This window comes from Pezoporus flaviventris, unplaced genomic scaffold (assembly GCF_033815535.1).
Source record: "Pezoporus flaviventris isolate CSIRO_AGI_PZ_B2104156 unplaced genomic scaffold, CSIRO_AGI_Pfla_v1 ptg000037l, whole genome shotgun sequence".
In the NCBI taxonomy this organism is placed as follows: Eukaryota; Metazoa; Chordata; class Aves; order Psittaciformes; family Psittacidae; genus Pezoporus; species Pezoporus flaviventris.
The window spans coordinates 10,398,952-10,415,404 of record NW_026892585.1 but is presented as its reverse complement, the minus strand read 5'-3'; the positions used below and the strand labels follow the sequence as shown (position 1 = coordinate 10,415,404).

Below are 16,453 nucleotides of genomic sequence, written 5' to 3'. Positions count from 1 at the left end.
TTCTTTTTTCCTTGTCCCACTTGAATAATAATGAATAATCATTACTTTGCCTGAGCTTGGCTGTCCGCAGGCCTGATTCCCTCTACGTAGGTTTGAGAGCTGGATTGCTTCAGTATGCTCTAACCTGTGCTGTAGAAAAAGTGTTACCCTGTGACTGCTGTACAGAGCTGCAGGACTGTTATTTGTTAGGACAAAGCAAAGGTTATTACCTTTATCCACATTTATATACTGTGCTTTGCACAGTTGCCATTGTGGTTGCAACTGATACAAATTTTGATTTATTGTTGCACTGTTAACTCTTGTACATTACGTGGTGTACGCAGCATGTGTTTTAGCAATGTGCCAAAGTCAAGATGGTAATAATAATGGAAGAAGATTAGCCCAGAATTTAAATGTGGTGAAAGCGCTCTTTGGATTACTGGCAATGAGAATCAAATCAAAAAGAGAAACAGGCTCCTTTTAATTTAACAGGACAAGAGTAAATCACAGCTACTGCTCATTCCTTCATTGCTTTTTTTCAGGTGACCATGTGTCCCTTTAACTACATGGCTGAATTGAGTATAGGGTCCTGCTCACAGCCAGGATGCCCAGGTGACTGCAGTCTTACCTCTTCCAACCAGTAACCCTGCTTCTACCCTAGCAAAGGCCTGTTTTCATCTGCAGGGCTCCCTGTAACTCACCCACATGCAAATGCTTCTGACCTTAATTAAAGCAGTTCACCTCTTTCTGCCTCAAGGGATGGTTTCCTCATAAGGCAGTTGTGTTTAATTAGCATTTGCATAGCATTCTGCTGGTTGCTTTCCTGGAGCGTTGTTCAGTAGGAGCGTGGGATTGCTGAAGCCTGACTGGCAAGCTTTGCACCCTCCTAATTGACACAGAAGCCAAGTAGAAGTTACACAAGGAAAGAACAGAGAATCGTTAATGATGGATCATTAGCAAGTAGCTCCTTTGAATGCATGCAGATAACTTTATAACTCTATCAAAGTGAAAAGTAGCGTGATGAATTATGCATCAGACAATAAAAGCTCAAGGAAGACACTGGTTTTATAATTGCTGTGCAATTTTCTAGCATGCTCTAGTTTGTAAGATTAATTTTCTTTGGGGAGCGTGAAGCATTCTATGCCTGTTGTACACTTAATGTCAGTTTTGGGTTTCTCTCATTAGAGGTTTTATTCTGTGTCTTTTCGTATCACTGCAAAAATTCCCAGGGTGAGAGGCACAGCTTTTATACTAGCAAAAATGTTCAGAAGCAAGTGAGAAGTATAGCTACTAAACTAGTTCCTTTGAGGTTTGCTGATGTCTCAGTATAAAAAAGGTCTCAGATACACACATCTGAAATAAGATTGCTTTATACCTGTATATTAGTATAATTTTTAATAGAAATTGCCCAGTCATTTTGTGGCTTTGTTGAATTTCTAGACTAATAAATCTCTAAGGGGCATTTTTGCTCTGAAATCATCTTCAGAAGCATTTCAGTTGGCACAAATAGACCATTCCTGTGGCTTGCGCTAGTGCCAGTTCAGCCCTCAGTCAGTCCTAGCAAGAGGAATTAATACAAATATTGCCTAGTGATGTCACCTGTCTCTTTAAAATGTACTGATCTCTCACTTGAGATTTCCTCTGAAAACTGAACTGTATTCAAAGTGAGTAGAATTAGAGGAATAAGTTAATTGAAAAGTTATCCCTGATGTGAGCTGTATCGTAGCTTTGATGACTATTAGTGGGTGAAAGGGACTGTGAGAGATCATCTGATCCATCAGTAAGCCCCAGGGATGAGCCATAAAATCAGCTATGTTTGAATAATTCTTTACTGAAGACCGGACTAATAAGAACTCCACAACCTCCTTGTATGCCCTGTTTCAGCATTTTTCTATCCCTGCCATTATAAATGTTTTCTTTTATAATTTTCTAGTACCTCACTTCAGGTTCCTTTGTTGCAATTTAAATCAGTTATTTCTGTGCTGGGTTGGGTTGGGCTTTTTTAATATATTATTTGAAGACAAAAGCTATTTTTCCCTCTCCTTTCTCTTCTAAGTCCACAATCCCACTTTGTTCAGACTGTCCTGTTTTCACTGATTGTTTAGGTCGGCGTCCTCTAGAACCTCTTCAGGTGTTCCAGATGGCTGTACAGTGGGAGCACCACACTAGGCACTGCTCCAGCTGCCACCTGCCAGCTCTAACTAGAGCAAAAAGATTATTCGATGTGTCCTGCAGGCTTATCTCTTGTTTGTATGTGCCTGTATGACGCTTGCCTTTTTCACAACAGCATGATGTTGTTGACTCATCCTAACTTTGTGATCTAGAATAATCCCTAGCTACTGCTACCTTGCTATTTGTCCCCTGCCCTCTGTTTGTATAATTAAATGCAGTTCCCTCCAATTGGCATTGCTGAATTTCACCCTGCGTTGTCAGACCTTTTTTCCAGTGTAGCCAAGTCATTGAAATCTGCTTCACAGTTAGTCTTAGCTTGAAGTCCTCAGAAACCTGAGCATGTATGCTCTCAGTTCCATCAGCTGTCCCACTAAAAATTATGGAATCACAGAATGATTTGGGTCAGAAGGGACCTTAAAGCTCACCCAGTTCCAATCCCCTGCCACAGGCAGGGACACCTTCCACCAGAGCAGGTTGCTCCAAGCCCGTCCAACCTGGCCTTGAACACTGCCAGGGATGGGGCAGCCACAGCTTCTCTGGGCACCCTGTGCCAGTGCCTCAGCACCCTCACAGGCAAGAGCTTCTGCCTAACATTTAATCTAAACCTCCTCTCTGTCAGTTTAAAGCCATTCCTCCTTGTCTTGTCACTACAGGCCCTTGTAAGAAGTCCCTCTCCAGATTTGTCAGCCCCTTTAGGTACTGGGAGCTGCTCTATGGTCTCCCTAGAGCCTTCTCCAGGCTGAACAAGCCAAACTCAGCCTGTCTCCAGGCAGCCTGTATTTGTGCTTGGGATCGCCCCAACCTAGATGCAGGACCTTGTGCTTGGCTTGGTTGAACTTAATGAGGTTGCCATCAGCCCACCTCTCAAGTGTGTCAAGGTCCCTCTGGATGGCATTCCTTCCCTCCAGTGTGTGAACTGCACCACACAACTTGGTGTTGTCCGCAAACTTGCTGAGGGCACACTCAGTCCTGCTGATACATGCTGCCAGCAAAGATGTTAAACAGCATCAGTGCCAATACCGATCCCTGAGGAGCACTGCTCGTCACTGGTCTCCACTTGGACATCGAGCCGTTGACCGCAACTCTCTGAGTGTGAACAGCCAGCCAATGCCTTTTCCACCAAGTCGTCCATCCATCACATCCATCCCTCGCCAATTTAGAGACAAGGATGTCGTGTGGGACAGTGTCAAATGCCTTGCACAAGTCCAGGTAGATGATGTCAGTTGCTCCTCCCTTATCCATCAGTGCCATGGCCCCATCATAGAAGGCCACCAGATTGGTCAGGCACAATTTGCCCTTAGTGAAGCCATGTTGGCTGCCACCAGTCACCCTGTTATTGTTCATGTGCCTTATGACTCAGAGTACCCCCATACATGTACCACTTGGAACAATAGGAAGGTTTTCTTAAAATTGGGCAGATTCTAAGTTCAGCAGTTTTGTATTAGGTGAACTACTTAAAACTTGCTTATTGTTACATTATTGTGAACTGGAATTTTTGTAGTCTATAATTCCAGAATATAACATTTCTGTGGTAAGGACTGTGATAAGACTGCTGTGAAAACGAGATACTTTCCTTTAAACTAACATAGACACTTCAATATAAATATGGGCAGTAACTTTTGAAAATGATTGCCCTCCTCTGCTTCTTTTACAGGACCAGGTGTCAGATACAGTGATTTTGCTATGTCACATCCGAAACCACCTCCTCTTGTCGGACAGCATACACTGGAGATACTGAAAGGCACACTGGGGTATGAGGATGATGCCATAGAAGAACTGCTCCGCGCTGGTGCTGTGGCTCAGCATGAGGTCAGATAAGGAACATTAGCTACATTCCTTCACACTGAGTTCACCTTACTTTGTCCTCTCTTTGCTCCCTTCAGCTCCCCTAATGGGACTCAAAGAGAAGACATAATTTAATTCCTAATTTTCTTCCATGTGTGTTTGTATGATTTTAACACTGATGTATCAAATAAACAATCTCGTACTGTCTGCGTGAAAGATTTTCTTGTGGGAGGGTAAATGTAGCTATACGGTCCTGTGTGGCCACTCGTTTTCTGTACTTCATATGAGAAATGGAGTTCTTATCATAATTACAGTAATTGCTAAAATGTTTGTCCCCAGAAAGGCATAATGTTAGTGAAAAGAAGCAGAACCTTTAAAATCTGTATGCTAGACTTTCTACTTGCAGAAAACTGCCTTGTACAATTATTGTAGTGGAAAATCAATCATAGAATCATAGAATAGTTAGGGTTGGAGCGGTCCTTAAGATCATCTAGTTCCAACCCCCCTGCCATGGGCAGGGACACCTTACGCTAAATCATATCACCCAAGGCCTCGTCCAGCCTGGTCTTGAACACTGCCAGGGATGGAGCATTCACAACCTCCCTGGGCAACCCATTCCAGTGCCTCACCACCCTAACAGGAAAGAATTTCCTCCTTATATCCAACCTAAACTTCCCCTGCTTAAGTTTCAACCCGTTACGCCTTGTCCTGTCACTACAGTCCCTAATGAAGAGTCCCTCCCCAGCATCCCTATAGGCCCCCTTCAGATACTGGAAGGCTGCTATGAGGTCTCCACGCAGCCTTCTCTTCTCCAGAAATTTACAAATTGGTGACTGATCTGATTGACTTTGAACAGTCATGAAGACTTTATTCTTCTCTGGTATAAATCACGGGCAGAGTAACAATTGCAAAACTCACTTCTGTTCCCTGGTATTCCAAATTACCAGTACGTCTTTATATTACATTGCATGGTCATGACAGTCCCAGCGTGTCCCAGCAGAAATAAGCTGAAATTGGCACAGTTCTTTAGTTATGAAACAAGCCTATTCCAAGACTAGTTGAGAGACAAACTATGATTGAATAGTCTTTTGTAATTTTACTCAGGAAGGCCCAGGGTAGTGTTGGTTAAACATCGATCCACACAAAACCACATGCTGAGTGTCAAATGCCAGGACCTGCCAGACTTCTCAGTCTGGTTCTGTGAGTAGGTAGCAATCCCTATCTTTGCCTTTAGCTGCCATCCAAAGCATCTTCTACTATGGAGAAAACACAATTTGAGATCTGTGCAAAACTTCTGACTCAGTCCCACCCTCATGATTAAAACACGGCAAGTGTTGACAAACCTGCCTCAAATGTAGTAATACCATATCCTGCAGTAGGGTCACTCTGAAGAGCAGGGCACCATGCACTGCAGGAAGGTGGAAGATTTTGATCCGTGGCAAATAGCAAGGAAAAGATTAAAGAAGAGTCATTTGTTCTGCACAAACCAATTTGGCAGTACTCCACTCACAGAAGGCAGGCCATGCTCCTCTATCGCGGTATATAACTTAGAGCTAAAGTAAACTCAGCCTATGGGAAGGGCCTAGCCTTTGTTGTGTGCACCCTGGGGGTGAGGCAAAGCCTTTCTGTTCCTAGAGCTGAATAAAACTAACTCAAATTGACACTCAACACACAATGTCCGCATTTCTCTCAAGTATCGGAAATGGGCCTGGCAATGGAACTGGCTTGTCACTTTGCTTCCACTCTAACAAACAACATCCTCTGTATTACATTTGAACTTCACCACTCTGCATTACCTTCTGGGGGAAGAAAAGAAGTTATTACATAATCAAATTGCAGTGGAACCCCACTGTGGTTGCTCATTTTTGAAGCCCAGTGTGTTTTGGTTCATTTGTTTGCTTGTTTTCTCTGTGGTTTTGTATTCTGTTTTTTTCAGATCTTCTTTTTTTTTTTTTTCCCCTTTTTTTTCTTCCTCTTGCACTGCATTCCTGGCACCAAACTCCATACTCCGTCCATGTGGTAAAGACATCATGAGATCCTGGAAGAGTGACTTCTAAAATAAATACAGAAATAAGTCTGAATTGAGAATAGGGACACCATAGGGGAAGAATTGAAACTGGATTGGAAGAGGTTTTGATGTAGTCCACCTTCCTTTTAATCTAAGGGGAACATCCTTTTCTTAATGAGAAAAGCAGTGTTTTGAATCCAGCTTCACATAAAACAGATAATCTGGGATTGAATTGAACTTTGTTTACTAACGAAAACTATTTAGTACTGTCAGATAACATTCACAAATACGTTTGCTGGTTTTAACTTCATTAAGGGCTATTTTCTTCCCATTTCAAAGAAACACATGCATAAAATACAGCAAAATATTGCTCAGTTTTGCTCAAGGATTCTAAAAAATTACTTTTTTCTGTGCTTTTCCAGGCAATGGAAATAGCTAATCACCACATATCCAGCTACAATAAATTGGCAGAGCTTCTTTGACTTGAACGTAACAATGCTGGTTTAAATCAGCTGAATATCAGGCTATTAACTCCATAATGTATTTCGTGCAGAGTTCACACGCAAACAGTGTTTCCCTTTTTCTTTTTTTAGTGTTTTCCCTCTGCTATGTTGCTGACAGCCAAATGCCTAAAGGGATAATCAGAGGTGTTATTTTGTCTCACCTCTAGTACTTACTGCAGTAGGAGAAATCCAGATACCATTTTTCAGTGTTATACAATCACACACAGGCTGTTGCTAACTCTTCTTCAAGTCAGAAATAAATTAAATCTTCAAATAGGTGACTGTGTGGGAGCCTAAAAAGCTTCCAAGATCTGGTCATGAAATTTTGCCCTTTCACAAGGTTTAGTCCTTTGATTTTGGGTGAGTTGGAAGACAGTTAAATAATTGTCCTGATAATATCCAAGCTGTTATATAGTGCTCTTTTCCTTTAAAAATGAGCAAATCAGTGAAGAAAAAGAATATTTACAAAATTTACTGCATTCTTCCCAAGAATCTTCTTGAATACGTGTCTCTGGAGTTCAATTGCTTTTTGACAATCTTCTTGTACTTTCAAAATGGTTTTCTCTTGTACTGCAAAACTGGAAATCAACCATCACATGGGATTCTGGATCTCATAAACTGAGATCCCTCCAATTTCAAGGAAGGGATGTAGTTAGGAATGACTACACAGCTGCCTCTGGCAATGAATGTTTGTTTTTCACTGCTTAAATTGGAAAGGAATCTGCTGGTGCTGCCATGATGTGTGTGTGGTATTTGCTTTAATTTGACTTGATTTACACATCACTGTATTAATCACTTTATTAATGTAAAGCTTCTCTTTATTAAAAAACAAGAAAGAAGAAAGAGATATAAGACATACCTGTTGTCTGGTTCAGAGCTGAACCCATCTAAAGCTGTTTGCCAGGAAGCTATAACCACCATTGGAAAAGGAGGTTTCCATTTTGATGTCTGTTCTGACTCCATGGTCCATAGCCCCTTTGGCTCCATTCTCTGCACAGGGGGATCCCATTGTTCTTGTAGTATCTTCACCATGAAAAATGTTTCCTCAGCCCTCCTCATGTAACACTCTTCCTTTCTTTTCCTTGCAAGCTAGTAAAGCTCTTCACCAGGTATAAATCACCCAGAAAACTGCAAAATTGGTGGAGTCAGGCTGGTTTTGCATAGCCTGAGGATCTTGCTGAGGGATATTTTAATGCATCAAAGGAAAGTTCTCATCAACCAACAGGCAAATGGACATTAATGGATCTTTCTTGCTCCTACACAGCTCATTTTCCTGGTATCCCTTCCTCAGAATCTTCCCAGACACTTGGGAAGTCCCTGCATGCTTGTCTGCAATGAGCTGACATTTAAAAGGGGGTCTTTTTTGATGAGTGACCAGTTGGAACCAGTTACCATTAGCAGAAGCCCACCAGCCTCAGCAGCTATCCAGCCTTTATGTAAAGGCCAGTGAAGCCATGTTCATGCGAAGATTGATCTGTTGAAAGGGATCACTTAATTGTGCTGGAAGGCAAATGCTCCTTTCCTTCACAGGTTTATAAGGTCAAAATCAACAGAAAATAATTTATTTTGTAATTATTTCTTTTTTTGTAATACAAAAACAAGCAGAGAAAAATATCCCCGTTCTTGACTTACATACAAAATATAAAGCTTCTCCTTTTTCAAGTTCATTGAAATAGAGGCTTTTGATGCCTGTTGATATTAATTGGAGTTTTGACCTTGCTTCTCCAAAGATTAAAGCTCAGCCAAAGATGTCTAATGACAATGTGCTGAGGCTAAAGTAGCAGTCAGAATAAGTCTTGCAGTGAGTGTGCATGCCTACTCAATAACTGTGGAGAACACTTTCATTAAATTGTCATATAGCTCTGCCGCTTACAGAGTACTGTAAATCCTCAGCCTGGTGAACCTCAGATTAAAGGCAGCTAGTCATCTCTATGACTAGCATGGTCATGATTTCTTTTAATATCTAAATGACAAGACATAGTTAATCCTTTGACCTACCTAACATTATAGCACTGTATTAAAACATATTTATTTCCCCAAAATGTATTAGAATGTATTTAATTGCCAAAAGACAGAGGGAAGGTAAAGTACTTTCAGAGTTCAGGAATGCTGGCACAGCTGCTCATATTTCATGTCAGTGACATTAAACAGTGCCAGATACAGTACTTTTCTTAACTGCTTGTACATTGAGTTTAATGTGGCCTGGTGAAATGCTAAACGCTATTAGCTGGTGAAAAAAAAAACCCCAACCAACCTCAGAGCAGTTCCTGCAGGATCAAGTAACCTCCCTACACAGAGGTCTGCATGATACTGCCCAATGTGATAAAAATACACTGATAAACAGTGACATAGTCGCCTTTTTAAAGCTGACAACCAATCAATTCAATTACTGTATGGGTCTGTTGTGACTGGAATTTGGACCAGACTTGTGAGAAAAATGCCTGGGATCACATATGCCAAGGACCCATGAAACTTTTGCAACAAGATCTCTTGTTTTAGCATGTCAAGTATTGAAGGGGTGGCCAAGCAAGGGTTGAGGTGGGGACAGACAAGTTATTAATGTTTAGGTTTTTTTCCATTCTCCAGAGCTACAGATAAAAGTCAATTAGCAAGCACCAATTAGCCCCCAGTTAAAAAGGAATCATAGGGTAGAGGGTGAACTAAACTGCCTGCCTTAAAAGGCCTTCATGATGCTCCAGTTTACAGTGAGCAGTGTCACAATGCTAATTTACAAGGTCCTCAGGGAAGCAGGCTGGGAAGGAGCCCACTTCAGTGCAGTTGCTTCTGTGCTTCAGCTGTTTCACTATTTGTCTATCTAATAACTACCTCAAACTAGCCAAAAGAGCTTTAGAGTACAAGAAGAAATTTGAAGATATGTAACTTGGTAGACGAATGCATATGTAGCTCTCATCTAAAATGCACATCCATTTTAGGAGAAGCTAAAGTTTCATGTTAAAACGTTGCATATAGAAAAGCAGGGTAGTGTGTACATTTCCCTCTGATGCTCTCTTCTCCTGGAGGATTGACAAACGCAAACCTTGTGTGAGAAGTGATAGTTCTCTGATAAATTCTGTAGTCTTTTATCTGAAGCCTTTCTCTCTTCCAAAGCCACAAGTGAAGGCTTATAGCTGAAAGATGGAAATACTGATTCAGCAGTGCCACTGCAGAGCTTCCTGCGAGTCACAGTTCAAGTATCTCATGCTTGTTTCATCCTCAGGCCAAGTGGCCACGGGACTCCTGTGATATCTCATGTGAATTTGTCATGAGAGCACACTGTTTGCTTAATGGGAAATGCAATCTAGCCAGAGGAAAATGGGATCATGAAGCACTCACTCTACAAACTATACATGAGTCACTGGGGCACCCTTCTCCTGAATTCAGGTTTTCAGGAACAGCACTGTCCAACTGCCTGTACTCCTATCTAGTTGTGCCAGCTCAGTATAACATATCCACTCTACTAAATTCTCAGTGCTTTAGGGAATGTATTTGACAGGGAACAGCTTGAGATAGAGAAAAGACCTTAGGAATAATTAGGATTGAAGAGAAAACACTGCTTGAGACTTACACTCAGTTACACCTGTGTTGAGAGGAAACTCCACATTCTGTGGTATGGTAAGTAAGGCTGATGCATAATCTGCAGCCCTTGTGTGCAGCCCAAGCCTCCCCATACTTCTGCAGAACAGCTCTGGCTGTAACAGCAGCAGACCTGGCAGGAGCTTACATGACCAAACAGAATAGTAGTAGATACGGGTTGAAAATCAGTATTAACTGCCTTAGAGCTGTTGAGTTGTGAGGACCTGCTACTCTCAGTGATGTTAATTTGGTAAGAAATGTTAATTTGTTAACAAGTCTGCATTTCTTACTTTTGAAGAGTCTCTCCTGCTTACTGACTCATTTTATGTGGTTTTATGAACTTGCCTTCTTCAAATTCTCTCCTTACGGACCGGTTGTCCAATCTCCTTTGCATTTACAACTGTGTTTGTGGAGGTTTAGAGCATGTGTTTCCAAAGCACTGTACTTCTAACCAAGCAATAGATTCTCCTAAAGCATGAAAACTATTAGAAAACATTAAAGATCTATTTTGTGCTGTAAGCACTGGAGAATTAAAAGCCTAATCCATTGCCCTTTGAAGGCAATCAAGGGGGATTCAGATTGATTTCAGTGGACTTGGAGTCTGAACCTAAGTCAGCATCATGAATTTTTTCACGTTTGTGAATATGCCAGATTGTATCATTTGCTTATAGACAAACTATTAACATATTTTATATCTGGAGATAACTTATTAGACACATTCCAGGTACACAAACCCTCATTTTTTTTAACTTCCTATGGGAAAAGCTTTTATATTTTAATATGCTGTCATACAGAAGCCTGGAACGGTTGGGGGTTTTGTTTCTTTGGTAGGGTTAAAAAGTGTTTCCTCTCTCTCTTGTCATTGCGCTTTCACTTTAAGTTATAATATGATCTAAAATTTAGGTGTTTCTTAAATGCCCCACAAGGCTTTATACAATATTTGTACTAGCATTACAGCCATACTATTAGCAATGTTAGTAGGTGACATTGGTAGAAGACTCATTTACTGAGCTGTGTTTGAAGAAAGGAGAAATTCTAAGCTTTTTTGTGAGTAGATAATTGTGAGAAATGTGGACTATTGCTAACCTTAAATACCCAAATACCCAGAATCAGACCCTGAAAGAGTCAGGAGCAGTTTAGAAATTCAGAAGAGTTCTAAAACCGCATGGTAGAACAGTGTACATCGATGAGATTTTAGAGGAAAAGAAGCAGTAGCAAGATTTGTGATAAAGTTGATAGAGCTGCTACATATTTGTCTGTGAAACAAAATGCAGGTCATTGCTGGCTTCCTTGTGGATCCAGAATCTGTCCAGCTTGGTTCCCTGGGCTTTAGGGAACTGATTTTGGGGAGGTTTTTTTAGGAGTTTGTTGGAAGTGAATTCTGCTGCTGATTTTTTCACTAGCTGGTTGTTGATAGTACTTCCTGGGCATTCAATCAACAGCTGAACGCTGGAATCCAGTTGCAGTTACTTGATAAATTGAAATAGATGCTCTTTCACGTTATGCATATGCATTCGAGTGGGTTGGATATGAACACTTGCAGTGTTGTGAAAATAAGCACTGTGGTGTTGAAAGCTGTCTTAATTGGACTGGTCAAGTGCATTCCCCACCTCTTTCTGCAAATAAAATCAAAGGCATTTCTTCCAGTTCTTCATAGAAGAAGGAACCAGAAACCAAACTCTTAAGTTAGGATGAAGATCGATCACAGCAGATTTCTCACAAGTTGAAATGGTGGAATTTATCATGGCTCTGCGGCCTTCCATAGCTTTTCAGGATATATCCTCGTGTGAAGAAGACTGGTCCAGTGTTTGCTGGGCTGAGGGCTATCAGAAAATCTGCATGCCATGGATTTCCTGTTTGATGTTGAGCAAGTCCCATTCCCTTCTTTTAAGCTGTCTGTATGTAGTTTGGTACTTTCCAATCGGAAGGACAAACTAGAGATTGCAAGCTGACCTGATAGCAGAGGCCATCTCTGTTTAGACAGATGGAATCCATTGTCTGTCTTGCAGAGCCATTGTGTTCATTTAAAAATGCATGTGTTGCAGCATAGCAGAGAAGTTAAATAGTTTTGCAAAGTGAGGACATTCTATTTTTTTCCCATAAAACCAATATGAGCAACCGCAGTTTCCCAATCTCCCGTTCCTGAAGCAGAGAGAAGCCTCCCCAAAGGGCTTGTGAAAGACCTCCAGAGATCGTTTGGGTATAAACAGATAATATCTTTATACCTAATGGTTGCTTATGTAAAAAAAAAACAGATCACAAACTTTTAGAGTTTGTCCTTTCTGGCAGCAACTGCAAAAAGTTCAGGAAGTTAATCTCGTTTTCAGACTGGGATAGTGACTTCAAGGTTAAGGAGGTTAACTGCAACCTATATTCCCAGGAAGAACTATTGGCAGCACTAGAAGCAGCTGGAAAAAGAAGGTGGTTTTTCTTGTAAGGTGAAAAAAAGTAAAGAAAGATACAGAGAAGAATCTGTCATATATGTTGCTGCGGTCGATCCTTCTGATAGCTCTGATAGTGATAGACAGTATTAAAGGTGTGGTGAATGATGACAGCCATGAAAAGGCAGAGAGCACTGGCAGCAACCCGGGCTAGCACAGTTGAGGGATTTCAGTTGGGATGCAGGAAAGCCTTAGGCACTGCGTGGCTGATAATCAGTGGCATGTGCCTGGTGGTTACCAAGCAGAGGAGTGAAATGACACAGGGGAGGACAGACATACGGACAGAGCATCAAGCAGGGCTACCTCTGCCACCAGGGCAAGGGGGAGCCCAGGGAGAACTGACTGCAATCCTTCAGGATCAGTTCTCTGGTCTGGAGGTACGTGCTGATCGCTTGGTTAGGAAACTTGCTAGAAGGGTGGACAAGAGACTTTGCCTTTTGAAAAGCAGAAGGTAACACTGTGTTCTTTTCCGTATTCCTCAAATGAAGGGCCTGATCCCATGCCAAGTGGAGCACATGGAATTACTCCCTTTGCCTTTGATACATTCTCACTCAGCGTTTCATTAATAGACTTGATTTTATAAAGTTTTTGGTCTTGAACTTTTCACTCCACCTTTCTCAGATAGAAAGATGGGACCCACACTTATGAATTTCAGATGGGTTTTTTTGCTTTCAAGGTGTGTGCATGGAGACCTCTGAACTTCCTGGACACAAATGATCATGAAATTTGGCCTACGCTTAAAAGTAGGTCTGAGTGATGCCAAAACGTTTTGAAAGTGAGTTTCAGTCTGATTATATTTGTAATGCTCCTATGAATTCCAGGAAATGCTGAAATATTTGAACTCCAGAAGAAGGGAAAGCAATGAAAAGTGGCTTGAAATCTTGCACGTTCCAATACAGAATACATCTTAAGCTGCCCAAGACTTGCTAAGCCTGTCATTCAAGCCTTGCTGATTTGTTACTGAAATCTTCCACCAGGGAAAAAAAAAAGAAAAGGAAAAAAAAAGATTCCATTGGATTTCAGCTAATCCCCAGTTTTGCAGCCTGCTCTCAAACTGAAAAATAAAGAGAAATTGAATTACATATAGTCATGTCAAACCATACAGTGTAAATGAAAGTCAGCGTGGAACTGCATCAGCTTCCAGAGGAGGAAAACCAGCCGCTCAGACTGTTACCCAGACATTAATGTCAGTAACTCATCTTTCGACCTGCCATGCTGAAATCTTATTTTTTCCTATTTAAAGTTCAGAAGAAACTGAAATTCTGTGAAAGAGTATTTGGGCTCAAATGTCACTTAATTTGGACATTACCATCTGAAAAATGTCCCCGCTTTTACATCTCTAGGCTACACTGCCAATGCAAAGGGTATTTGCTCCAGAGGAGCAGCTGGGTATGGGCACCCCAGCAGTGGATTTGCAGCTTGACTCCTTTAAAAGGAACCCCAAACCCAAGAATTAAGGCAGAGGTGAGGGGTATTGCTGTTTCCTCCCTTCTCCTGCAAGAAAGGCGGTGATGGGCATTGCAGGGGATATAGGCACCTGTGCCCATGAAGGGGGGTTAGGAGCCAGCTGGACTCACGCAGCTTACACCAGATGAGGAAAGAAGTTGGTCTTCAGGGAGGAGTCAATGTGGGTGTGGGGTTGGGGAGCCAGATGAAGGAGGGAGGCCTTGTGAGGGGTTTGGAAATCAAAAGGTGTTTTGGTCCCTGTTTCTGTCTCTTGGAAAGGAAAGGTCTCCTGAAATCCATTCCAATGCAGCTGAGATGCCTTGTAAAGCTATACAGGAGTCAAGGGGGGCTGTGGGGCAGGGCAGCTCCTGCTGACTGTCAGCCATATGATTTGGGCCACTCTATCATGCTGAATCTGCAAGTGCGAGATGCTCTTTGATGTGTTTTACCCCCAGGCTTGTCAGAAAGCCTGTCTGTGGGAAAGTAAAGCCAGCAAAACTCCTAAAACATTAACAGCGCTGCAGGTTTGCAAGTTAAAAAAGCCCAAGGTGCAATGATGTGTCTCACCTGAAGCTCATGATCAGAAATTAATGGCAGGTGTTTTGTGTACAAAAGGGCGTCCCCTGAGCTTTCTGTTTCCCTGCAGATGAAGGGTTTCTCTTGCTTGCCTTTACTCTCTGTTGCTCTTTGGTTTATCCAGTTGCTTTGCAGTCTCTTTGGACCACGACTGTCTGTGTGTTTGAGCAGCATAATGAGGTACTGATTTTGCTTGGATGTTACAGTTGTATGAATGACTAGTGTCTTGTTCATCAGCTATAAATTCTGGGGAAACTGGCTAGCTTTCTTGTGCTCTTGGACTTTGTCACCAAGAAAGTATCTGATTTCTTCTATCACTATGGGTTTGGGCTACACTCAAAAGACCTGACTCTTCTTTTATTGCTTTTGTTCCTATTTCAGTTCCTTAACCCTTAAAACTGCCTTGCACTTATCCCTTAGATTTCAGACTTTTTTCCCCCCTTCTGAATGTTCTTTGTTGTTGTCAAAAGAAGAAATGTGATAATTTGGAAGGTTCACAGAAAGCATGTTTTGTGATTATTGTTCTTGTGATCTGTCCAATGTAAACTGCTTCAGAAAAACTCTGTTCCAGCAACTTTAATTCACTTTTGCAGAATACTGGATTTGCCGTTGGCTGAAGACAAGGGCTTTTCTTTTAATGGTTACTCTGAGAGGGATGCAGTTTAACTGTTCTTTTTCTGTCCTGGCTTTTAGCTCTGCTTAATGGTGCCTGGGGGAGTCCTGTGTGGTTAACTTAAGGCTAATCTTCTTTTGCCCCTTTTTTATTGTGGATAAGGGGCAAATACGTTCCTTCCAGTGCTTTTGAGTGTGGTGGCCCATGGCACTGTGCTACTGGGCGGTTTGAGGGTGCCCTGTCAAAGGCCAGATCCTCATCCCTTAATACGGTCTGGAGCAGCATCACAGAAACGTGTGTGCCTGCTGCAGCGTGGGAGTGACTCTGCTGCCCATGAAGGCCAGGGAGGGAGATTCCCACAGAGCCTCTGCATGCAGTTGTGTTGCAATGCCTGCTCACCCCGTAAGGGCCACTGGTACCTGGGAGCACGGCTTCAATAGGGGAGCCGAAAGCATGAAGCTTGGCTCTCCATGGTGGGTGGAATGACACCGCTTCACACCAGCTGGGAACCCAGCCTGGTTTTGTGCTTCTCTTCACTTTAGAGTCCTTTTACTGGGTGTTTACAAGGTTGCTGATGCCTGCAAAGGCAAGGCTAGGTTCCCACAGCTGACTTTCTCTCCCTGATCCTGGAGAACTGCTGAACGATCTCTGGGGTGTATGCCAACTTGATAGGAAAGACTTACCCTGAATCTTTGCCTCTTTATTTGCTCTGTTGCTGTGGTCCCCTGGCAGCAATCATTCCAGGAATTAACTTTTCTAAAATAACATTACTTTTTCGTTCACTTTTTTTCCCCTCTAATCCTTTAACTTCTTTAACTCCTGCTAAATCAGAGCAGAGGTGGTGGTGGTGAACTTTACCAAGTTTACCACTTCAAACTCATTGCTCCAGTGACTGGATTTCTGCTTTCCACCTCCTCCACTGGAAACTGCAGAGATCATGCTCGCTTAGTACTTCCACTGTGTGGCAGGAACCATGCGCTTCCATATAGACAAATGATGACTAGAGGGCTATGGCTAATAGCTGGGTACGCGTAAAGGCAGCACTGACTATAAGGCAGTAATGTCCTCTCTTTTTAGTACAGGTTCTTAAATCTTGAAGGATGTAGGCTTAATCTCCCAGTGAAAAACAGGCAGAGGCATGTTGTTTAAGAGCACACTTAGTCTCAAATGCAGTAGAGCCATGAACTGTGGTCTCTCCCACCATCCTTAGCTTTCTGCTGCCATCATTAGGAAAGTATCCACCCTTGTTGGCATGACAAGGTGGTGTAGCGATGGTGCTACAGCAAACTGTCCTATCTCCCTTATTAAGAGAACATACGTTTCTGCTTTGAAAAGAGATCTCTGGAAGGTACGTAAA

The 16,453-nt window shown here is 42.1% G+C and overlaps 1 protein-coding gene across 4 annotated transcripts in view; it reads left to right on the top strand.

The window, feature by feature from the left end:
• Nucleotides 1–4,143, top strand: part of SUGCT (succinyl-CoA:glutarate-CoA transferase) — a 306,203-nt gene extending 302,060 nt beyond the window's left edge. For 3 of the 4 annotated variants that reach the window (XM_061464667.1, XM_061464666.1, XM_061464669.1), the window contains one exon: nt 3,806–4,143. In XM_061464667.1, coding sequence (XP_061320651.1) covers nt 3,806–3,889 — 84 coding nt within the window. In that variant the 3' untranslated portion in view covers nt 3,890–4,143. The remainder of the gene's footprint in view (nt 1–3,805) is intronic. The other variant, XM_061464670.1, reaches the window with a different exon arrangement.
• Nucleotides 4,144–16,453: the final 12,310 nt, after the last annotated feature.